At 35.8% G+C, this 25,801-nt stretch overlaps 1 protein-coding gene across 3 annotated transcripts in view; it reads right to left on the bottom strand.

Annotated features, from left to right (window-relative positions):
- Positions 1-25,801, bottom strand: part of POLK (DNA polymerase kappa) — a 78,341-nt gene that overhangs the window by 39,278 nt on the left and 13,262 nt on the right. For 2 of the 3 annotated variants that reach the window (XM_082375969.1, XM_082375968.1), the window contains exons 2-4: positions 22,550-22,718; positions 11,558-11,722; positions 5,169-5,288 (exon numbers count right to left, since the gene is read on the bottom strand). In XM_082375969.1, the coding sequence (XP_082232095.1) occupies positions 5,169-5,288; positions 11,558-11,722; positions 22,550-22,597 (333 nt within the window). In that variant the 5' untranslated portion in view covers positions 22,598-22,718. The remainder of the gene's footprint in view (positions 1-5,168; positions 5,289-11,557; positions 11,723-22,549; positions 22,719-25,801) is intronic. The other variant, XM_082375970.1, reaches the window with a different exon arrangement.

Here is a 25,801-nt window from a genome sequence, read left to right as displayed (position 1 = left end):
TTTCAAAAGGTTGAAATAATTAAGAGATACCCATATGATGCACTTATCTAGGAATATGGTAAGGGCTTAGTGATAGTAACTATAATTTTTAAAGTAGAAATGACATTTACTGAGTATATTATATGTAATATGAAAAATGCTTCTTATGTTAACTCACCTAATGGTCAAATTAATTGAGAGAATAATTATTATTCCCATTTTATAGATGAAACTAAAGCTCAGTAAGATTACATAATTTGCCCTAAGTCATAGAGCTGGTAAATGTTAGAATTAGACCTGGAAAACATGTTACTCTAAAGCCTGTGCTCTTTCCATTACTTTATGATACTTCCCTAAAATGAATTTTTAAAGTATTTAACACTGAAATAAGCTCAAATCAAGCTCTAGTGGTATATTTTATATCCATATTATGTCTTATTTATGTTTTAAAAATCCCCCTTTTGGATTACATTTAGGAGACTACTTCAGAAATATTGTTTTTCATTTTCTTGACTTAATATTACCCTAAAAACTGTTGAGTAAATCTGGGTTCTCCAAATCAAGTGTTAAACTGGTCAAAATGGGCTTCCCTGGTGGCGCAGTGGTTGAGAATCTGCCTGCCAATGCAGGGGACACGGGTTCGAGCCCTGGTCTGGGAAGATCCCACATGCCGCGGAGCAACTAGGCCCGTGAGCCACAACTACTGAGCGTGCGCGTCTGGAGCCTGTGCTCCGCAACAAGAGAGGCCGCGATAGTGAGAGGCCCGCGCACCGCGATGAAGAGTGGCCCCCGCTTGCCACAACTAGAGAAAGCCCTCGCACAGAAACGAAGACCCAACACAGCCAAAACTAAATAAACATTTTTTAAAAATGTTAAAAAAAAAAAAGTGCTCAAAATGCATTGATTTGCTGTGTAGTTGCCATTTAATATAACATGGATGTTTGTCTATTCAATTCAAGAGCCCATGTTATAATAAGATGTTTTGACAGCTACAAAAATGATTGTGCTTTTAAGAAGTTTAATGAGGATGGGATGGGGTGGGGAATACTTAGGGAGGTTCTCAAGAAACATCAAGGGAGTTTATGCCTACAGAGCTTTCTTATCTTATCACACATAATAAAATCTACTCCTTGGCAATTTCATGACTCTAAAATAGAAACACATTTCCCATGAAAACCTCTCTGTTCTTTCAGACCTTCTAGACTCCTTAGGATTTCCTCAATACCCTCCCACTTATACAACTTCTTTTAAAGGAAGCTCAAAAACCGAAACAATTTTACAATCAACATAAAACACATTTCCTGCCATTTCCCTTGCAAAAGATGCCACAGAGCCTCCCATGGAATATCAACTAAAACCGTAGCAAAACCTGAAGTACTGCTACACAATGTACGGTATTTTCTGTTTCCTCAGATTATTAGCATATTTAAGGATATGAGCTTTAAAAGTATTATAAACAGCAAGAAGTTGTTATATTGTACCACTCCTATGTATTACATCTTTAAAACTTTATTAAAGGTATTTGTAGACTATAAATCAATAAAACTTACCAAAAAGAGAAAGTAAACTGCCTAAGGATTAATATCAACTTAAAAACAATGTTACTGCAGAGAGAATAGAATTTCTTTTTAACTTGATGAAATAATGCTTAAACTTATGTGAAAGAAACAATGCATGAGAAAAAAAATTTTTTTTCTAAAGAGTAGTGAGGGGGAATATTAAACTATATTCTTATCATTCAATAAATAAAACTGCATGGTACTGATATGGGGAAAGATTCAATTGATTAAAAGAGAGTCCAGGGACTTCCCTGGCGGCGCAGTGGTTAAGAATCTGCCTGCCAATGCAGGGGACATGGGTTCCAGCCCTGGTCCAGGAAGATGCCACATGCCACAGAGCAACTAAGCCCATGCGCCACAACTACTGAGCCTGCCCTCTAGAGCCCACGAGCCACAACTACTGAGCCCACGTGCCACAGCTACTGAAGCCCACGTGCCTAGAGCCTGTGCTCCGCAACAAGAGAAGCCACCGCAATGAGAGGCCCATGCACTGCAACTAAGAGTAGCCCCCGCTCGCCACAGCTAGAGAAAGACCACGCGCAGCAACGAAGACCCGACACAGCCAAAAATAAATAAATAAATTTATTTAAAAAAAAAAAAAAGAGAGAGAGAGTCCAGAAACAAATCCAAGCACAATGAAAATTTAGTATATGGAAGTGCCTCATTTCAATTCAGTGGAGAAAGGACTTATGATTAAATAAATGATGTTGGGACAAGCGGATCACCATTTAAGAAAAATAATACCATTTAGGGAAAATATAATATTATTTAAGAAAAATATACTTCATACTTTACATCAAAACAAATTCCAAATGGACTAAAGATTTGAATATAAAAAAACTATAAAAATACCAAAAGAACATACAGGCTTGGTTGTGAGGAATAACTTTCTATGCACAATACTAAAGCCAAGAAAAACAATTTTAACACTGCTGGATTTGATTACATAAACATTTAAAAATGTATAGGGGAAAAAAATCCCTGCAAAATTAAAAGACAAACAACATATTAGAAAAAATCTTTACAAGTGGCAGAGAAAAAAATTTTTCATGTATGATAAGATCTATAAATGAGGAGAAAAAGATACAAACTCCTCTAGAAATGTGGGCAAAGAGTATTGCTTTAGACTGCTAGTTGTACCCTGAAATCTACTCTCTCTTCCTTCCATAGTAATAGATTTTTAGCTGACACATGGCCACCCAGCTAGAGAATATATTTTACAGCTTCTCTTGCACTTAAGTGTGGCTGTGAAACTTAAATGTGAGCTAAAGTAACGTGCGCAAATTCTTTTTCACTTGTTTAATAGTAAATTACTTTCCTTCCATGATATTTTCCTTGTTCTTTCTTCCTTCCCAGAGGCTGGAATATGGATTGAAGGTAATCCATTTCTGTCAATCCAGGTAAGGATAACACTAGGGGATGATGGAACAAGACAATGTAGAACCTGGGTCTCTAAATTACTATGGTGATCAGAACCACCAGATCAGCTGGGACTACATACCTATTATGTGGGAAAGAAATAAACTTACTTGAACCATTATTTTTTTGAGTCTCTTGTGCTAGCTACTTAGCCTATATCCTAACAAACAGAATAAAGGAGGATATTCCCACAAGAAGGAAATATTGATGGCTAATTCACATGTGAAAAGACATTCTTTCTCTGTCATAATCAAAGGAAGGCAAATTAAAACAACCATGAAATAATATTTTGGACACTGTATCAGCAAAAACTAAAAGACTGATAAAATTGATAAAACCTAATTTTAAACAAGTATGTGAGGAAAACAGCACTTTTATGTTGAAAATGTAAAATGGTACCATCTTTGGTGAAAATAACAGAACAGGAGAGTACAAAGATACATGAATACAAATGATCATCCCAATGTTGTACATAAAGCAAAAAACTGGAACCAAGGTGGGATGAGGTAAATAAATTATGCACCTCCATACAGTGGACTGCTTTGAAGCATTAAAACTGATGATTTGACTGACAAATCATCTTTAGTCATGATAGCGCAGAAGATAAAAAACTAGCTTGGGGCTTCCCTGGTGGCACAGTGGTTAAGAATCTGCCTGCCAATGCAGGGGACACGGGTTCGAGCCCTGGTCCAGAAAGATACCACATGCCATGGAGCAACTAAGCCCATGTGCCACAGCTACTGAGCCTGTGCTCTAGAGCCCTTGAGCCACAACTACTGAAGCCCGCGCGCCTGGAGCCTGTGCTCCACAACAAGAGAAGCCACTGCAATGAGAAGCCCGCGTACCGCAACAAGGAGTGGTCCCTGCTCGCCGCAACTAGAGGGGGCCAGCGCACAACAACGAAGACCCAACGCAGCCAAAAATAAATAAATAAATTTTTTTAAAAACCCCAAAACTAGCTTGTGCTCTAGGAAAGCATATATCAAAAAAGAAAATGACACACTGTAGTTTGATAAAGAAAACAAAATTTATAATCTTCGAACTCTATCATGAAAAGAATTTTGTAGCACAGTAGATTAATATTATAATTTTATTGTTATGTTATAGCTTAAAGTGCTTTGTAAAACAATCAGATTTTGATAGAGGGTAAAACTTTTTTTTTTTAATTAATTTTTGGCTGTGTTGGGTCTTCGTTGCTGTGAGTGGGCTTTCTCTAGTTGCAGCGAGTGGGGGCTACTCTTTGTTGTGGTGCGCGGGCTTCTCACTGCGGTGGCTTCTCTTGTTGCAGAGCACGGGCTCTAGGTGTATGGCCTTCAGTAGTTGTGGCACATGGGCTCAGTAGTTATGGCTCGCGAGCTCTAGAGCTCAGGCTCAGTAGTTGTGGCACACAGGCTTTGTTGCTCTGCAGCATGTGGGATCTTCCCGGACCAGGGCTCGAACCCACGTACCCTGCACTGGCAGGCAGATTCTTAACCACTGCGCCACCAGGAAAGTCCCAGAGGGTAAAACTGTCTTTAAAAGTGAACTTCAATGTTACTGCTTTGAGTTCTCAGTCTACCACACGATGCCTTGCAACTTGGCTCTTCTCAAACTCTTCTACTGAAATAACTTTTAATACCACAGGAAACTGAGTATTTACTCCCCAAAGATGCTGAAGAAGCCAGAGGCCCCAAATTTTTAGAAGTCTTGTGTTTATCTTAAAAGTTCACATACATTTGGCACTCTACCATTTACATGACTTTTCATTTTACTGTAACACAATTATGTTTTAAAGTACTTTCAAATTTAATTAGTTAACATGTTCCCCCGAATCTTTTTTGCAAAATTAGTTTTGCAGAAAACATGCCACATTTATCTTGTGGGCTTTTCTAGCTGCAATGTACCTACATAATAAAAAGAACAAAAGCTTTGGATTAAATCCTAGCTCTGCCAACTACCTGTCATATGAAGCTGGGCAAGTCACTTAACCTAACTAAGGCTCCATTTACTCTTCTGTATAATGCAGGTGACAATGTCTAGGTGTGGGTCTTTATGTAAAAGGGTAGAGCAGTATTTAACAAAGTTGTATGCACATTTGTTAAATTTTATGCTTTACAATGTAATGAACATTTACATTTCACCTTGTTTTCAGTTATGACTTGACCATGATGCATTTTAACTATCAATTATTATTCTACCAGCTTCCACTTTACTTAGCAATTGAATTAATACCTGTAATTGTGCTTTCCTTAGCTGCTGGCTGGTAATTTGAGCTTTTTGTTGCATCATATTTTCAATTCGTTGGTTGACTTGCTTTTCTTTCTTGAGCTCGTTTCCATAAAATCTGGACCCCTACATAGGAAAACAAAATAAGTATAAGAAGAATGTTTGAAGGAAGCATCACTGTGAACCTGATGGCTAAGAGCACAGACTCTAGAAACAAAATGACTGAATTCAAAACTTACCTCCATTACTCACTAGCTGGGTTACCCTAAAATTAATCTTATTATGTTTCAGGTTTCCTTATCTGTAAAATGAATTTATAGTTACCTAAATCATAGGATTCTTGTGAGGCAGTATGTAGCACAGTACAAACTCTAGAGATGAGTACAGATCTGCACTCAGAAAATAACAATGTGTCCTAGGTGGGATTCTCCGGGCATATCCAAGGCCTTAGTCAGCTGGGTTATCAGTTATCTCCTTCACTTTCACTTAAAAATTATTGTAAAAAATTAACTAACAGAAACCTCAATTAAATAGAGTCAGAGATCAGAAGGGGGAGTTCTCATGCCCTTTGATGATAGTAGAAAGCAAGACAAAGAGGACTCCTCTTCTTTTCTGGCAAGAACTCAGCCAATGAAAAGTCATTGACTCTGTTTACTATACCCTTGCCAACTTCCTTTTCCCTTATTGGAAAGAGTTTTCCTCTCCAGTTTTGCTGGGGACTTGCATTTGGCTTGCCATGGTTGCAGACCTTGAACTGCAATTTTCTGCTGATCTTGAATAAACCCATTTTTTTAGTGGAGAAATAACTGGCAGTCTATTTGTTTTAGGTAAACAGTACTTTAACAAATTTAATGTTAGCCATTAAATAAAATATAGAAAATAACTTTTAGAAAATCATCCGTCATTCCATCACTGAACATACTATCTATTTATAAGGTTGATGGACATTTAATTATTTTCACTTTCTGGCTATTACGAAAAACGCTGCAATGAACAATTGTGTACACATTTTGTGTGGACACATGTTTTCATCTTCCTTGGATATGTACCTAGGAGCGGAATCTCTGTGTTATATGGTAACTCCACGCTAAACCTTCTGAGGAACTGCCAGACTGTTTTCCAAAGTGGCAGAACCATTTTACAAACCTACCAGCAATGTATGAGGGTACCAATTTCTCTATATCCTTGCAACATCTGTTACTGTCTATCTTATTTTTTTTTAAATAAATAAATTTATTTTTGGCTGCGTTGGGTCTTCGTTGCTGTGCGCGGGCTTTCTCTAATCGCAGCGAGCAGGAGCTACTCTTTGTTGCGGTGTGCAGGCTTCTCATTGCGGTGGCTTCTCTTGTTGCGGAGTGCGGGCTTCAGTAGTTGCAGCACGTGGTCTCAGTAGTTGTGGCTCACGGGCTCTAGGGCGCAGGCTCAGTAGTTGTGGCGCACGGGCTTAGTTGCTCCATGGCATGTGGGATCTTCCCAGACCAGGGATGGAACCTGTGTTCCCTACATTGGCAGGCGGACTCTTAACCACTGTGCCACCAGGGAAGTCCTGTCTTCTTTATTACAGCCATTCTAGGCTATAATACTATGAATGGCATCTCATTGTGGTTTTAATTTGCCTTTTTCTAATGACTAATGTTGAACATCTTCTCATGTGCTTATGAGCCATTCTTATATCTTCCTTAGTGAAATGTCTATTTATATCTTTTGCACATTTTTTGATTGGGTTGTCTTCTTATTTTGCAAATATTTTACCCTAGTGTGTTGCTTATCTTTGTATTTTTTAATGGCATCTTCTGAAGTACAAACATTTTGAAATTTGATGAGGCCCTATCTGTCAACTTTTTCTTTTACTGACTGTGCTTTCGGTGTTGTATCCAAGAAATGTTTGCCTAACCAAAGATCTCAAAGATTTTCTCCTATCTTCTAAAAGGTTTATTGCTTTAGGTCTCACATTTAAGTCAATTTTGAGTTAATTTTCAGTGTATGGTGTGAGTTAAGGGTCTAATAAGTTCATCTTTTTTGCATGTGGATATCCAGTTGTCCCAGTATCATGTGCTGAACAGACTATCCTTTTGCCTTGGTACAAATATCAATAAACTATAAACATTTATTTCTAGACTCTTAATTCTGCTCCATTGTTCTATATGTCTAGCCTCATGGCAGTAGCACATTGTCTTGATAACTGTAGCTTTATAGTAAGTTTTGAAATAGGAAAGTCAGACCCCCATGCTTGTTCCTTTTTACAATTGTTTTGACTATTTTAGGTGTTTCTTATTTCCATATAAATTTTAAAATCTGTTTGTCAATTTCTGCAGAAAAAAAAAGCCACTGGAATTTTGATGAGGGAAGTACACTGAATCTACAGATCAATTTGGGGAGAATTGCCTTCTTAACCGTATGGAATCTTCTCATCCTTGAATAGCCATATGTCTCCATTTTTTAGGTCATTATCTTCCCTCACCAAGTTTTTGTAATTTTCAGGGTACAATTGTTGCACTCCTGAAATTCCTTAAGACTTTCTATATATTAGATCATGTCATCTGTGAACAGATAGTTTTAGTTCTTCGTTTCCAATCTTGATGCTTTTTATTTCTTTTAATTGCCTGACAGCACTGGCTAAAATGTTCAGAACTAGGTTGAAAAGAACAGGTGAGATTGGACATTCTTGCCTTGCTCCTGATTTTAGGGCAAAAGTGTTTAGTCTTTCACCATAAAGTATAATGACAACTATAGGGGTTTCTTTTTTGATTTTTTGTTTTTTAATTTTTATTGGGGTGTATAGGTTTTTATAGATGTCCTTTTTAGGTTGCAGAAGTTCCCTTCTATTTCAAGTTTATTAAGAGTTTTTAGCATGAATGGGTATAGGATTTTGTCAGGTATGATTTTTCTGCATCTATTGACATGACCACGTGTTTTTTGTCCTTAATTGTATTAACATGGTATAGTACATTAATTGATTTTTGGATGCTAAACCAATCTTGCATTCTTAGGATAAATCCCATTTGGTCATGCCACATAATCTTAACATATTGTTGGATCCAGTTTGCTAATATTTTGTTGAGGACTTCTACATTTATAAAGATCTATAATCTTCTGCTTGTCTGACTTTAGTATCAAGGGGATACAGGCCTCATAGAAAGAGTTGGGAAGTGTTCCATCCTTCTTTATTTTTTGGAAGAACTTGTGGAGTATTGGTATTATTTCTCCTTTAAATGTCAAATAAAATTCACCAGTGAATACCCAGAGAAAACCATAATACAAAAAGACACATGCACTCCAATGTTCATTGCAGCACTATTTACAATAGCCAGGTCATGGAAGCAACCTAAATGCCCATCGACAGACGAATGGATAAAGAAGGTGTGGTACATATATACAATGGAATATTACTCAGCCATAGAAAGGAATGAAATTGGGTCATTTGTTGAGACGTGGATGGATCTAGAGACTGTCGTACAGAGTGAGGTAAGTCAGAAAGAGAAAAACAAATATCGTATATTAACGCATATATGTGGAACCTAGAAAAATGGTACAGATGAACTGGTTTGCAGGGCAGAAATTGAGACACAGATGTAGAGAACAAACATATGGACACCAAGTGGGGAAAGCGGCGGGGTGGTGGTGGTGGTGGTGTGATGAATTAGGCGATTGGGATTGAGAGGTATACACTGATGTGTATAAAATGGATAACTAATAAGAACCTGCTGTATAAAATTTAAAAAAAAGAAAAAAATTCACCAGTGAAGCCATCTTGACCTGATCTCTTTTTTTTCTTTGCGGGGGGGAGGAGATTTTTAATTACTAATTTAATTTCTTTCCTTTTTATAGGTCTATTTAGATTTTCCGTATCTTCTTAAGTCAGTTTTGGAAAATTGTGAATGTGTAGAAATTTGTCCAATTTATTGGGATTTGTTTTAAAATACTCTTCTTTCCACCTCCAAAATTCAGTAGGGAGAGGTAAGTGAGAAAGATGAAACAATATTTGTAAAAATGTTGATAACTGTTGATGCTGGGTGATGATTACCTGGGATTCACTTTACTATTCTAATTTTGGGTATGTTTAAAATTTTCTGATAAAAGTTTTTAAAAAGTAAATTGCTATGGAATGGCAAGAATTAGAAAATTTCAATTTAAGAAAGATATTTCAGATAAACTCACCCCTCCTCCCTACTAGAGGAATATATATTATATAAAATATACAAATATTTTAATATATAAAATACATAAGTATCTATTCTATGATTGATACATATCAATACCATACAAAATTTATATGGAAGAGCAAAGATTCAAGAATACCTAAGATACTCTTGTAAAAGAACAAAGGCCAAAAAAGAGAACTTGTTCCAACAGATATCAGGACTTTAAAGTATTGTATTTAAGATCATGTTGTATAGTGCAACAACAGACAAATAATCTATTAGAACAGTAGAAAGCACTGCAGATCAATAGGAAAGGATGGACTATTTAGTAAATGGTACTGAGACACGGAGAAGAAAGAGGGAAGATCTGATAGGGACATCTAAGATAACTTAAATATTCTATTTCTTAACTTGAAAACTAGGATCAAAGGTTTTACTCTTCATCTTTTAAAAAACTGTTATGATGAAAATTTCAAAGAAGTCTCAAACAGAAAAATATAGAGATTGCTATAATAAACAATATATAAAACTATCACTGAGATTTAACAACTGTTAACATTTTGCTTAATTTTCTTCAATGATTTTTTTAAGTGAACTGTTTTAAAGTAAATTACAGATATAATGACATTTAGCTATTCTATAGAGTATTTTAGCATGCATCTTTAAAAATAAGGCCATTTTCCATAATAATATGTAATCATAATAACATTTCATAACTAATAAAATTAACAATAATTCCTTAATATTATCTAGTACCCTCCCCATATTCAAATTCCTCTAACTGTTCCAAATGTATTTGTTCCAACCAGGATCCAATCTATATGTTATATTTCCTTATTTCATCTCTTAATTATCTTTTATTGATACTTTTAAAATTGTATCTACATTTTATATACTTAAAAAATTATTTTTCCCTCAACTCTTTATTTTAGAATTTCCAAATATTCAAGAGTTGAAAGAATAGTACAATGAACACCTATATGTCCTCACCTAGATTGACCAATTGTTGATATCCTGCTACATTCGGTTTCTCTCCCAACTCTTATGTGTGCTTGTGTGTGCACACACACACATACACACACATTCTCTCTTTCTCTCTCTACTCTCTGTTTTTGGCTAAACCATTTGAGAGTAAGTTGGTGCAGTTATCAGCATGCATTTGCTAAGAATAAGGATATTCTCTTAAATTTTACACCTTTCTGCATGGATATTTCATAATACATAAATGAAACCCCCCAAATGATAGAAAAAAACCATTAAAGAACTCTTTTATGATCTTGGAGAAAGTCATATGTAGTTAACTAATTCAAGTACGTAAAAAGAAGCAAACGAAAAACTATTGCACAGGACTAAACTACCATGAGTGAAGTCAAAAGGTAAACAATAATCCAATGGAAAACTGTGCAAAGGGTAAGAAGAGACAGTGTTAAAAAATACATATATAAGTGGCTTTTAAACATATGAAAAAGATGTACAATCTCACTTTTCATAAGAGAAATATAAATTAATGCAACCCTATGTTACCATAGACTGGCAAATCCAAAAGTATAGTAACACACTATGTTGGTATGGTTGCAGCATGGTAAAATGTACTCTCACATATTGGCAGTGGAAATGTAAATTGATACAACTACTATGGAGGGCAATTGCACAATTAATTAAAAACTGCACATGCATATATCCTTTCATGCTATATGTATTTGGTGGAATAATTCCACTTCTGGGACTCTCTCCTATAGTTATATTTGCACATATGTAAAGTTATGAAATACAAGGTTATTCACTGTAGTATTGTTTGTAAAAATGAAAGACTAGAAATGACTTATTATATGTCCATCCATAAAGATTCTGACTAGTTCAATAAAGTATAGTATATCCACATATGCAGGCATAAAAAAGAATAAATATCTCTAGTTTCTTATACAGAAAGACTTCCAAGATATATTAACTGAAATAAAAACAAAAAAACCACAATTGTACTATTCTCCTATTGGGGTGAAAAAAAAGGGTGAAAAAGAAGATATATGTTATTTTGCTTTAACATGCATACTATGTGCATGTGAAGTAGAAAACTGGATGGCAAAAGCAACACAAGAGAAGAGAAATTATTCTATATGCTCTGTAGCTTAATAATTTTATATATTAAAATATTAAAAATTATAATTAAAAGGATATTTAAAACACTAATTTTCTTTTAAACAGAAAGTTTAAAAGTTACTAAATTAAAGATATTGAAAGAAAAAAGAAACATACCTTTGTGGCTTCCATTATAATTTTGTTAATTTTCTCTTTATCTAATCCTTCCATTCCGGCTTTATTATCATTAAGTCCCACCCTTAGGAGAAGATCATCTTTGTAATTGTCATTCTTCTCCTTTGTGCTGTCATTCTTCTCCTCTGTGCTATCCATGGTGTAAACCTAAAGTAAAAGAAAAAAAAGTTAAAATGGCTTTTTTTAATTCTCTGAAAAGCGTACAAAACAAACATGCTTTTCAAAGCATTCATGGAGGGTGGGGATTGGGGAGAGGGATGGACATTTAAAAGTTAAAATGATACAGAAATCAGCAAAATAAAAATGACAGTTAAGATTTTTTGGCTATGGAGAAATAATTATTACTCAGATTTAAAAACTATTATCCCAAGATTATCATACTCTTGGAGGGAAGAAAGGAATCAACATTTCCTGCCAACCTGTGCTAGCCACTATGCTTGGTGCTTTACACTTGAATTTTACACAGCAGCCCTGAAAGGTAGATATTATTATTCCCAATATAAAGAGAAAAGGAACCTAAGTTTTAGGACATGCCTACCGACACAAATTTGATAATAAGTGACAACATCTGTGTCCAACGTTCATGTTTTTTCCATATTTAATACACTGTATAAGAAATAAATACAAAATAACACTTCCCCTGCCAACATTAAGATCAAAAACATTTATTACCTACTGTTTGCAGAGCTCCATTCTTAAATCAGTGAAAAAATATAGGAAGAAATATCTATCCACTTCCAGGAAATCATTACATTTTACAATGTTATATCACTTCTTAGGTTGATTTCAAATAATAATTCTTTAGTGTCTTTATATAATTCTTTATAATTTACCTTCACATACATTCACTTTTAAAAACAATTATTACAACCATGTAAAATAGACTTGCTCATTCTCATGTTAGGGAGAAAGAAATTTGAATTTCAGGAAGGTTAAATGAATTGCCCATCACAATGGGTAATTATGATAATAGTTGATAATAAGCAATTATGATAATTATCTGATAATATGCAAAAGAACTAGGATTTCAATCCGTCTTCTTACTCCAAGTCTAAAGCAGGTACCATGACATCACAGCTGCCTCCAATTTGGGGTTCACTTATACTACAAATAAATGGCCAGGTGAATAGCTGCCATGAATCTACAACAAATTATGACAGTGATTTCTCATTTGCATGATTTACAGAGGGTTCACTTATTCTACTCTGCCTTGAGGACCTTCCCTCCCCACCGCTCCCCTCCTCTTCCCTTCCCTTCTTTTCTTTTCTTTCTATTTAACATCCATCACCATAGTTGTTTTTTTTTTCGTGTGATGAGAACTTTTAAGATCTACACTCTTAGCAACTTTCAAGTATACAATACAGTATTATTAACTATAGTCACCATGCTGTACATCTCCATGACTTATTTTATAATTGAAAGTTTATACCTTTTGACTCCCTTTACCTATTTCCCCCATCCCCCTACCCCTCACCCCTCCCATCCACCCCCCATCCCTGCCACTGGCAACCACCAATCTGTTCTCTGTGAGTTGTTTTTTGTTTTTGTTTTTAGATTCCACATATAAGTGAGATCATACGGTATTTGAATTTCTCTGACTTATTTCACTTAGCATAATGCCCTCAAGAGGACCTTTTCTTGATAGCTGCTTCCATTTTTGACACCAGCGAAGAATAAAATAAATTATGGAAGGAAATTTGAATACTGTGATTATTAGTGACAGTTCCATTAGAACAAAAAAAGTGTATATCACAGTAGTTCTCAAACTTTGCGACACACTAGAGGGATGTCTGGAGGGATCTTAAAACTCTTGATGCCCAGATTGTATCCCATACCAAATAAATCAGAAATTCTGGGAGTAGGAGCCAGATACCAGTATTTTTAGGAGATGCCCAGATAATTCCAGTGTGCCCTGAAGTACTGGAACCACTAGTGATGTTGTTTCTAGGTACCTAAGGGAATATAGGTTGATTTTCTGTTCTTATCATTTGAATTTTTTTCTCTTCAGCTTTCACATTCAGCCTAATATTATCCTGTATTTTGCCTTATGCTTTAGTAATCCAATAACTTGTCATTTTCTAGTAAAACAGGTGAATGTAATTCATTCATAATTTCCCCAAACCAACACTACTGAAGAGTGAAGGGACTAAATGCAGACATCCTGCATTTAAGCTGCCTTGTCCTTTAAATGTTAAAATGTACGAAAGGAAAAGAAACAATTATTGAATGCCTACTACTTCACATATAGTATATTACTTAGCCCCAAAACTCTGAGAATTGGTTTTGGTCCTTAACTGGGGAGAAGAACTGGGCTATCAGCAATACTGGCACCAGGCAAAGTTGTGAGATAGGTAAAGTTAGTTTTCATTACCTTGCTGCCTTTTTTTTTTTTTTTTTTGGCCGCACTGAGTGGCTTGTGGGGATATTAGTTCCCCTACCAGGGATCAAACCTGGGCCCTTGGCAGTGAGAGCCCGGAGCCCTAACCACTGAACCGCCAGGGAATTCCCACCTTGCTGCCTTGTTGATGCCCCATCACCAGGTAACATATATCCAGTTTCATGGACACAGACTTACTATCATCTACATGCTAATGACTTGCAAGTTTACAGCTCTAGTCTAAATGCCTGCCTGACATCTCAAATTTAGCAAGTCTGAAACTGACCTTCTCATCTGCCTCCATGCCCAAAACCAGCTCTACTTTCAGCCTTCCTCATCTCAGTTGAGGGCAGCTCTAATCCATTCCAATTGCTCATGCAAAAAACCTTGTAGTGATTCTTGACTCTCCTCTTTATCATACCCCACATCCAAACTGTCAGGAAATCCTGTGGGCTCTACTTTCAAAATGCACCCTGAATGTAACCTCCTCTCACTATTTTCACTGCTTTCACACTAGTCTGAACCACCATTATTTCTTGCCTGGATTATTGCAATAGCAATAATCTTAAAAACCTCTGTTCCTGCCCTTGCCCTCCTATAGTCAATTATCAACACAGTAGCCCAACTGATTCTTCTAAATCATGAGTTAGGTCATATCACTCCTCTAATAAAAACAGTACAATGGCACCTCATCTCACTCCAGAATAAAACCCAAAATCTTTACAGAATCTGTATCCCTATTACCTGTTACCTGTCTACCCTCATACCTAATACTCTCCCCCTTGCTCACTGCTTTCCAACTTTGCTGTGCCTCAAATCAGCGAGGCACACTCTGACCTGGAGGCCTTTTGCACTGGCTGTTCCTTCCTCCTCGAGGGTTCTTTGGCCAGATATCCTCTTGTCTAAACCCCCTTATCTCCTTCAAGTCTTGGCTTAAATGTCACCTTCTTAATGAGGGCATATCCTGACTTCCCTATTTAAAACTGTAGCCTGATTATCCCTCCTACACACTCTTTCCAATGCCCCATTGCTTTTCATAGTTTACTTACTTATTATGTTTATCATTCCCTAACATAAGTTTACTTACTTATTATGTTTATTGTCTACCTCTCCTGTGAAAACGTAAGTTCCATGAGGGCAGGGAACTTTTTCCCCCTCTGATGTATACCAAATGCCTCAAACAGTGCTTGGCACAGAGTAGGTGGTCAATAATCATTTGTTAAATGATCAAACTCAGTTTATATCATTTTCTCATTCTTTTATTCACATAGCAAGTTCACATAATCACATTAAAAGGTTGGGAGAAAAACTGCTTTTCTGAAGTTAATAATTTAAAAATACTTTGTTTTCCCTTATTTCAATATTACATATGTAAGGACAAGTATATGAGCTTAACCACTTTTGATTTTATAAGCCTTATTTTCCTATGATATTTAATGGTTAAATTGGTTTATTAAAGCTTTCAGGACTTGTATTATAATATAAGAATATTTTGAATTTACATGTTAGAATGCTTGCTAGGCTCCATTAATATTAAAAAATTCTAGCTTGTATTTCTGCTTTAGGAAATTAAGTTACTTTGTTAAATTTAATTTGTTTGATTAATATTTTTCAATTATATCTAAATCTAAGAAAAATCAATGGACAAAGGTAATAAACAACATACTAAGTTTTAGTATACTTGGATCTCTCTGAGTTCCTTTTGGTACTATCATTTGTGTTACTATGGTGAGTCTGCTTTTGTTGTTATTGGTTAGTATTTGTTATTTTCAAATTTCTAAAATTTCTCGTTAGCACTGGCTATCTGTATTCTTCCCATTAGCTCTCACTGCGTTTCTTTATCTAGAAATCCACAAATTGAAAGGGGGAGCTTCTAGCCGAGATGATCACATAATATAACACAGTATGATAATTTCCATATTTTTCTGGGAAGTGAGATTTAGTACTACTTCAAATGGCTTTGTAAGGACAGCATATAATGGAAGTGCCTAGTGTATGTCTGGTACATGATAAACTCACAATCAATACTTATTATTTATTATTATTATTAAAGTTAAGCCAAATTTCCAGAGCTGTGAAAATCACTAGTCCTACTTTTCTTACTTCACTCTTTAAGATAAAGAGACCCTAAAAGGGAACAGGGTACACTGTGAGCATCCTTGAGAAAAAGCTAATGTTCACAGATCATATAGATGAATTTTGTTTGTTTTGCTTCCAAAGAAGTATTTGTCCTATGATTACTATGCACCCACATATAGTCACATATATAGTCCCAAGGCCTATGAATGGATATAACTGTGACTTAGAAACAAAAAATTTTTTTGAGAAAGAGAATAGTCAAACATTTTTATAGTTCAATATTACAGAATACAGTCTGTTAACTTCAATTCAGAAGCTGCACAAACAGTAATGCACAGCTCAAAGGAAAGAACTCTGGGTTCTTGTGGTTTAGCATATTGGTTTAAAAGCACATTTTCTCTGAAAATATTCAAATTCTTCCAGTCTGATTCTACCACTGACTATTCAGGTTACCACTTTAAAAATGTAAGGCCAACCTCTGTTTTGGTGATAGTAAGAAAGGAAAATTAGAATTTTTCAGAAGGAATTCTAAGAAAGAAGTTTTCTGTGGTAGGGTTCCTCCTCCTTATAAAAAGCACACAAAACTATGTAAACAGTATCACAAGTGCTTAGCACATTGACCAAAGTCACCTGGAATTAATCTACTAGGAAACAGGTAAAATATACTAAGGGTAAAAGAGAGAGAGAAGGAGGGGATCAAGCAGGAGGGGAAGGAAGAGGGGAAAGAGGAGGAGGGAAAACTAAACTATAGTAGGCTCCTAGACAGAGCTTGCTTCCTATTTCTAACATACTGTAAATAACCAAACTCAATAACCACCCCCCAGAAAACCTTTATATGTCTTAAGAACAAATATTATTTTTAAATCCCTCAAATGTTCAAATATTTAATGTCTGAACAGATTAGGCACCCAGTACAAAACTTCAGACTGTGATTAAATGTTCTTTTTACAATCTACACTTAAATACAGTGAATTAAATGTATCAAATTAAGAATATTACTCTAATTTTAATGTAGTAATTTCCAAATTAATGCCTGACTTAAAGTTTTCTTTTTCATTTTCATTTATTATAAAAAAGTTTTTTAAATTTTCAAGAAAATTTAAAAATCACAACCCCAAGACTTTAACAGATTAATTTGTTAACATGTTCCTCTCCAATTATTTTACACACACATATATGAACATATATACTCAAACTGCATGCCTAAAATTTTTTAAATAAATTTGTTTATTTAATTTATTTATTTTTGGCTGTGTTGGGTCTTCATTGCTGTGCACGGGCTTTCTGTACTTGCGGTGAGTGGCGGCTACTCATCATTGCGTCACACGGGCTTCTCATTGCAGTGGCTTCTCTTGTTGTGGAGCACAGGCTCTCGACGCACAGACTTCAGTAGCTGTGGCACGGGCTCAGTAGTTGTGGCACACGGGCTTAGTTGCTCCGCGGCATGTGGGATATTCCTGGACCAGGGCTTGAACCTGTACCCCCTGCATTGCCAGGCAGATTCTTAGCCACTGCGCCACCAGGGAAGTCCCTACAATTTCTATATGATGGGAATTAAAGCACAGAGGCACCTCTGTATTTTTAGCTTTAGCTTTTTATATCTTTGCAAAATAAGATGTACAAAAATTTCAAAATTATTTGAGACAGTATTATCTGCAAGATTTAAAAATTTACATGTATCACTGAGAGAAATAACAGAAATAATGTAACCCCACAGATCTTAAACCAAGGGGATGTATGCTAAAAGAAAACTCAAGTTGGGAGTTCCCTGGCGGTCCAGTGGTTAGGACTTGGCGCTTTCACTGCTGTCCCCTGGGTTCAATCCCTGGTTGAGGAACTAAGATCCCACAAGCCACATGGCTTGGCCAAAAAAACCCTCAACCTTTCACCAAGGATTTAAGGTCTATTCTTTAAGAGAGAACCATGCATATATTCTCTTCAATTGTCTTTTTCCTTCCTGAGTTGCCTATTAATTTTAATTTATTTCAAAGATGAATGAGACAGAAGGCAGTCAAAAACCCTACACTCTACATAATCCTACAGATGTATAAAATTCGTACTTAGAGAATAATAAATTGAAATTATCTGCTTCTTAGTACAGAATGAAATATATCCTGATACAAAACACATTAACTAAACATCAGTTCAGGGACTTCCTTGGCGGTCCAGTGGTTAAGACTCCACACTTCCAATGCAGGGGGCACAGGTTTGATCCCTGGTTGGGGAACTAAGAGTCCACATGCTGCGTGGTGTGGCCAAAAAAAAAAAAAATCAGTTCAAAGGTAAATTCCCAAAGCTCAGTTTATACATTCCTATTCTGATGATGAGTTGCATATTTTGTAAAAAGTCTTCCAGGTTCTTTAACAAGGAAAACTTTGTTTATACTCACACAAAGGAGGTAGGCCAAGAGGTTCTTTCGTTAGGTATTAGATCAAGTTAGCAAAAATATTTACTTTTGTAGACATGATACCAAACAGATTAATTTTGTTTTAGTTGAGGTATATAGTAAAGCACACAAACCTTAAGGGATAGTTGAATACATATGGTCTTAGAAAAGGAGGAAAAGGTTCTCCTGTGGTACCATTTTGGGTATTGTAATAATTTTTAAAATTCTACAATCTCAAATGTTACCATTTTAATATAGAATTGCATAAGAAGCCAGGATAATAAAGGAAGGTTACACCACTAGTGGGAAATATCAACTATTATATTATCACTATACTATCTCCTATATTATTGGAAGGAAAATATTTAATAAAGTCAGAAAGAGTTGTACAGGATATTATTTTATTTTCCTATCCTGGGAAAATGATCACTTCAATTACCTCCTCTGCCAAATGGCTCCAATTTTTTCTGAGCCCTAATCTTGATCCATTGCTGATTTCTTAAATTTCTTATAGCTCTAACAGTCTATGGCAGGAGTTTAAAATATTTTTAGCAACGTAACCCTTTCACATGAAATATCAAACTTTTCCTTAAATCTTTGTTCTACAAATGCTGTACAGCTCTCTTATAATTTCTTCATATATATTCTATCACTAAAGTAAAAGAATAGGTAGCCTAAAGAAAAGGAAAAGTTAATAATAACCTTCATTTCTTTGGTTCTCCTGATTCCTTAGAAATACCTGTGTGAACACTGATATATACTGAAATTGTTACCAACTCCAAGACTGCACTCACAGTTTTCAGATAACAATTGTTTACTATTGATGAATTTTAAAAGATTGTTTCCATAAGAAGTCAGGCTCTAAAAATCATTATTATTATGTTTTCTTCCTAGTCTTATACATGCCTGAAAACCAGAAATAAAAAATTAAACATCCAGAAAATCTGCCAATCATAGGAAAAAAAATTAGTAAGAAGTTGTGATTTTGTAGTAGTTAACCCAGAATGATTTAAAATATATCCACATGCCTCCCCCTGCCCTAATAAATAAAAAACTCCATAAGTATCTGACTTTTGTTTAGATTATACTCTGTTAAAAGAACTTTGGTTTTAAAAATTAATCTATTTGTAAATTATTACTAACATAATTATGAAAATACATTTAAATAGACATGACATAGAAGAGCATCTGATAACAAAGGATCTGGAATTTATACTAAATTAGCAAAAATAATTATTCTTGATGAGACGATCTCTTTCAGGGTTATATGCTATAAATGGGAGGGTAATAATGATTTGGTTTTAGTGATACTAAATTTGTTTTGAAGCTTCAAATAACATTAAAGGAAGGTTTGTGAAAGGAGCATGAGTTAAAAAAACCGTGCAAAACACTGAGCTAGAATAATTTATTAAACTATCATCTCTTATACAATAAAAGTCATTTATGTTAACTAATGTTATTAACCCATAAAAGCAAAAGCAGTCCAGACTTACTGATTCCTATTTTTTTCATAACTAGATCTAAATATGCTAACTGCTTATTTTAATATTCAGAAGACTTAATAAAAAGAGTTCAGTTCTAAGAGGAAATTTGACATAGTGCAAAAAGTATGTGCTTTGGGGACTTCCCTGGTGGCACAGTGGTTAAGAATCCGCCTGCCAGTGCAGGGGACACGGGTTCGAGCCCTGGTCTGGGAAGATCCCACATGCCGTGGAGTAACTAAGCCCATGCGCCACAACTGCTGAGCCTGCGCTCTAGAGCCTGTGAGCCACAACTACTGAGCCCACGTGCGACAACTACTGCTGAAGCCCGCAAGCCTAGAGCCCGTGCTCCGCAACAAGAGAAGCCACTGCAATGAGAAGCCCGCGCGCTGCAATGAGTAGCCCCCACTGGTCGCAACTAAAGAAAGCCTGCGCACAGCAACAAAGACCCAACGCAGCCAAATATAAATAAATAAATAAATTAAAAAAAAAAAAAAAGAGTATGTGCTTTGAAGCCAGAAAGACCTGGACTGAAACTTAAACTGTGAAACTTAACTAAATTGTGTCTTCTTAGGCAATTTATGTGATTTCAAGGTGTATGAATCTTGGTATTCTGCTCTGCAAAACTTACTTTTCAGGGTTTCTGAGGATTAAATGTGTGATATGTAAGAGCCCACAGCACAGTAAACATATAGTATGCATGCAACAAATGTGGAGTCTCTCCTCTCACTTTCATTCTTACTGATTTCTCTAAAATGTGATGAAGCCTACAGGCCTGGCTGCAAATAGCCTGTAATCGATTCAGAAATGATAGAAAAATAAGAAAAATCTTCATTACTAAATAAATGACAAGTGAAAAAAATCACACACACACTCTCCCTCATCTCCATACACAAAAAAAGCCACCTAACTTTAGGGAAGTTGGAAAGAACAAATGGCACCCACCCTTTGGATCCTGTGGAACTCAGTGAACCAAAAGGGAATATTCTTCATGGCTTTTAAGGCTATACCACTGACATGATCCTAAAATTCAAATCAAGATACCAAGCAATTATATTTTAGTTTACCTTAAGTGTATGAATATAATATTAAGGTAATCAAGTCTAGACATATTTGAAATTTCAACATTAATACCTAATGTTGAATTCGATCTCATAATGATTAACTTGTATGAATGCACTGTCATGTTTGGCATGACTGATTTAAAAATCACGTATATTACTGTCTAGAATATGTACAAAAATACTTTATATTAATGAAGCTTGACAAATAAATGCATTTTTAATATTAAAAAATCACATTAATATACTTGTAAGAATAAATCAAGTTTTCAGAGTAAGTTTTTTTGTTTTTTAAAAAATTTTATTTATTTATTTATTTATGGCTGTGTTGGGTCCTCGTTTCTGTGCGAGGGCTTTCTCTAGTTGTGGCAAGCAGGGGCCACTCTTCATCGCGGTGCGCGGGCCTCTCACTATCGCGGCCTCTCTTGTTGCGGAGCACAGGCTCCAGACGCGCAGGCTCAGTAGTTGTGGCTCACGGGCCCAGTTGCTCCGCAGCATGTGGGATCCTCCCAGACCAGGGCTCCAACCCGTGTCCCCTGCATTGGCAGGCAGACTCTCAACCACTGCGCCACCAGGGAAGCCCCCAGAGTAAGGTTTTTAATTAAATTACAGAATACTCCCAAGACAATCTCTGGAACTCTAGTTTAGAACATGTATATTCTAAAAATGTAAATATCTGCTAAATGCTCACATTAACAGATAATTTTCATCCCTTAATCTAAAAATGCACTTGTATTATATAACATTCACAGGTAAGCAAGATATATCTCTGCCTCTGTAGGACACCATAATTTTCTTTAAAAAAGGAAAATGAATCCCTTGCTTTGGTTTCCTTATGGAATTTTTCTTTTTGATTTCCAATCTAATAATCATTGGAAATGTTTCTATATTCCTTACCAGCCCGATAGGTTGGGAGTCAAGCAGACTCTGAAAACAGCATCCATTTATTTCAACAGAGATTAGAACCATATAACTTGTTACCTCCTTTACTCAAAGGTTTAGAGCTAAGACTAATAGCAACCTTGCTTTGGGACTTAAAATCTGGCTTCTTGCTATGTGATTATAATTATAAACTGTTAAAATAAAGTATTGGTTTTTACTAAAGGGAGAACTTCAATTTATCAGATTTCAGAATTTTAAACCATAATGGCATTAGCATATTTGCAAAACCTACTAAGTTAATATTTTTGCCAAAAAGCCCTTGCCCAATGCCAGTAAATTATGGTTAACTAACCCTGCTATTAAATCTGCACATGATATAAAATTATGAAAATTGATCAAGTGTTGACAGTAGCTTCCAGCATGTGAAGCACTCATTTCTATACTGCCAAGTACAATAAGAAACAAAATTTCATTTACAAATGAAATACCCATTTCCTAATACTACTAAAATAATTATCTTTAATAGTACTTCACAGATGCTAGGAAAAACAAAAAGGCACAACAAAAAAATACTATAATGTGTAATTCAGTGACCCACCGCTTAAAGACAGAATACAGCAGAAGTGATAAGATGTCATGTCCAAGAATGGGTTATAAAACAATGTGACGTCTATCTTGAATATTCTCATTCTCCCTTGGATTACTCACTCTGGGGAAGCCAGCTGCCATGTGAAGCAGCCCTGTGAGGAGCTCCATGTGTGTGAGCTTAGAAGTAGATCCTCCTCCCGTCAAGTCTTCAGATACGACTGCAGCCCTGCACAAGAGCTTGACTGCAACCTCATGAGCCAAAGGCACTCAGTTAAGCCCCACCAGGATTCTTGATGCATAGAAACAGTGAGATAGTTAACATATATAGCTTTTTAAAATATATATATATTTACAGCTTACTATCAAACTTTGTAATTATCTCAGCACGGAACACCACCAGTCTACAGACCACATTTTGAGTAGCAGTGCTTTAAAACAGCTGTTTTCTTTCTTCCTTCCTTCCTTCTACCCTTCCCTTCCCTTCCCTCCTTCCTTCCTTCCTTTCCTTCTTTCCTTCTTCCTTTCTTTCTTTCTTTCCTTCTTCCTTTATTTCTTTCCTTCTTTTGCCACCCCACGCAGCTTGTAGCATCTTAGTTCTTGGAGTCCTAACCACTGGACCACCAAGGAACTCCCCAACTGTTTTCATTTGAATAAAGGTGAAAACTGTAAACATACTAATAAACTGATCAACTAAATAAATTTTAAGCCAAATAACTTTTTCTCCTAGAATCTGTGCAAAAAAAATTAGGCAATATTTTTTATACTTAGTACAACTAAAATATAAACTTCCAAGAGGGCAAAAACTGGTACAGTGCTAGGTCACTGAACCTGTTATTTAATAAATGTATGCTGAATGAGTGGCTGATGGGCAGATTAATATACAGGAAGCAATAAAATTAATGGTAACACCTCAGTTAAGTCTTTTAAAATGCAATCAAAAGTTAGCATTTGGATCTTACAGTGTTTTACACGCATTATCCTATTCAATTTTCTGGAGAGATGAGGAAACAAAAGTGCAGGTTTAGTAAATATCTTAGATAAGGTCATAGAGATTTGCAACTATTTCAGATCTGGCTTCAAAGCCATCACACTTAACCACTACACTATAAATACAAAGAAGATGAAATAGAAAATTAGTAAAATTTAGAAAAAAAAGAAGAGTAGTTGTTCTGTAGACTGATATGGAAGTAACATCAAAGTGGTGTGAATGATAACAGATAAAATATCATACATTCACTATAATAGAAAGCACAAGTTAGGGTCTAAATTTATTTATAAATGACATCATGGTCTTGAAAACTCTCTAAAAGCCTAGGAAGTCTTCAAATGAAGAATATGAAATAATAACAAGGAAACTAAAATAAAATTATGAAAATATGATGTTCATTCAGACTTTTCTAAAAACCAGGAATTTTTAAAAGAGTATCCTGAAATGTGAGAAACACTATACAAAGAAAAATACATTTGGGGATCAACTGCAGATCTTCCTAGTGATCCAAAGGGCAATTTCTTCAATAATCATAGCAACTAAAATAAACAGTTTGTTTTTACCAGGCATTGTCTTACCTAATAACTTAAATAAAAATCAATTATCAAAATAAAAGGCCCTAGGGACCTCCCTGGTGGCACAGTGGATAAGACTCTGCACTCCCCAATGCAGGGGGCCCTGGTTCGATCCCTGGTCAGGGAACTAGATCCCACATGCATGGCACAACTAAGAGTTCGCATGTCGCAACTAAGGAGCCCTGGAGCTGCAACTAAGGAGCCCGCCTGCTGCAACTAAGACCCGGTGCAATCAAATAAATAAATATTTTTTTAAAAAAATAAAGTTAATTGTACTTTAATGACACTGAAAACAAAATGGGCACTGATTGTATCTTGAGACCAGAACCTTGTCCCCAATCAATCAATCAATCAATCAATAAAAGGTCCTCTATTTCTCCCTAAAGTGACGCATGAAATAAAGGGAAAGCATTATCATAAAAAGAAAGACTTGCTCTGAAAATGAGAGCTTCTTAGGTATGGTCTTGGTACAAGTCAAAGTAGCAGCAAAAATCATTTCTCTTTTACAATACTGTCAGCCAAACTCTCTAAAGTCCGGGGGAAAATTAAAACAGATGAAAATAGAAAATATGAAATTCTAGAAGGTTGGCTACATTTGCTGAAAATATGAATAAATGATAACTAACATTTTCTAACAACTTACCATATGCTAGGCAGGTACTAACTGCTTGAGAAGCATTCTCTAATTTATTCTTCATGATTATTCACTAATTTAGATATTACCCCAACAGAGTAAATATTAGTAAAATATATAAGGAAATCGAGGCTTAGAGAATTTATGTAATTCACCCATGATCACAGGAGGTGTCCAAGCTGGAATTCAAATCCAGATTCTGTCTCCAGAGCCCACATTTTAAATCTGTACGCTAAATATACAAATACTGCCTAAGATGCCAGTAGGTTTATTTTACCTTCATTCTTTTTTTTTTTTTTTTTGGGCTGCATTGGGTCTTCGTTGCTGTGCGCGGGCTCTCTCTAGTTGCGGTGAGCGCGGGCTACTCTTCATTGTGGTGCGCAGGCTCCTCATAGCAGTGGCTTCTCTTGCTGTGGAGCACGGGCTCTAGGTGCACGGGCTTCAGTAGTTGTGGCATGCAGGCTCTAAGACACGCGGACTTCAGTAGTTGCAGCATGTGGGCTTAGTTGCTCCGCAGCACGTGGGATCTTCAGGGACCAGGGATTGAACCTGTGTCCTCTGCATTGGCAAGCGGATTCTCAACCACTGCGCCACCAGGGAAGTCCCTTACCTTCATTCTTGAAAGATATTTCCATCAGACATAGAAATGAGTTGACAGTTTTTTTCTTTCAGTACTTTTCAGATGTTGCTTCGCTGTTTTCTAGTCTCCATTATAACTGTTAAGACCACAATCATTCAAACTGTTGTTCCTTATATTTGATGTGTCATTTCTTTCTGACCGCTTTCAAGTTCTTCCTCTTAATCTCTGGTTTCGACAGTTTGGTCATGATGTGCCTAGACACACACCTTCCTTCAAAGGACAGATCTAGACCAGGTTCCTATATTCTCCATGAACACTTCCTTCTACTCCTGCTTCCTCTTCATCTGCCCTTTTAAAGATCTGAAGGTTTTCTCTGTCTCTGATATGCAGCAGAGCTGCCTTCCTCATCCCCTCTTACCCTCATATTGCATATATATTTTTTTTTCTCTTTTTCTAAAATTTCCCTTAATGAGAAAGAGAAAAAATGCTTTCCAAGGCTTCAAAAATTCCAAACCTTTCTTTTCCAAGACTATGACCTACAAAATCTATTTGGATTATGTACCTGAAATATCAAACATTATACTAATCTTACTCA

Source organism: Balaenoptera borealis, assembly GCF_965194805.1.
Source record: "Balaenoptera borealis genome assembly, chromosome: 2".
In the NCBI taxonomy this organism is placed as follows: Eukaryota; Metazoa; Chordata; class Mammalia; order Artiodactyla; family Balaenopteridae; genus Balaenoptera; species Balaenoptera borealis.
The sequence above is the reverse complement of the archived record's forward strand: the minus strand, read 5'-3'. Positions and strand labels throughout refer to the sequence as shown.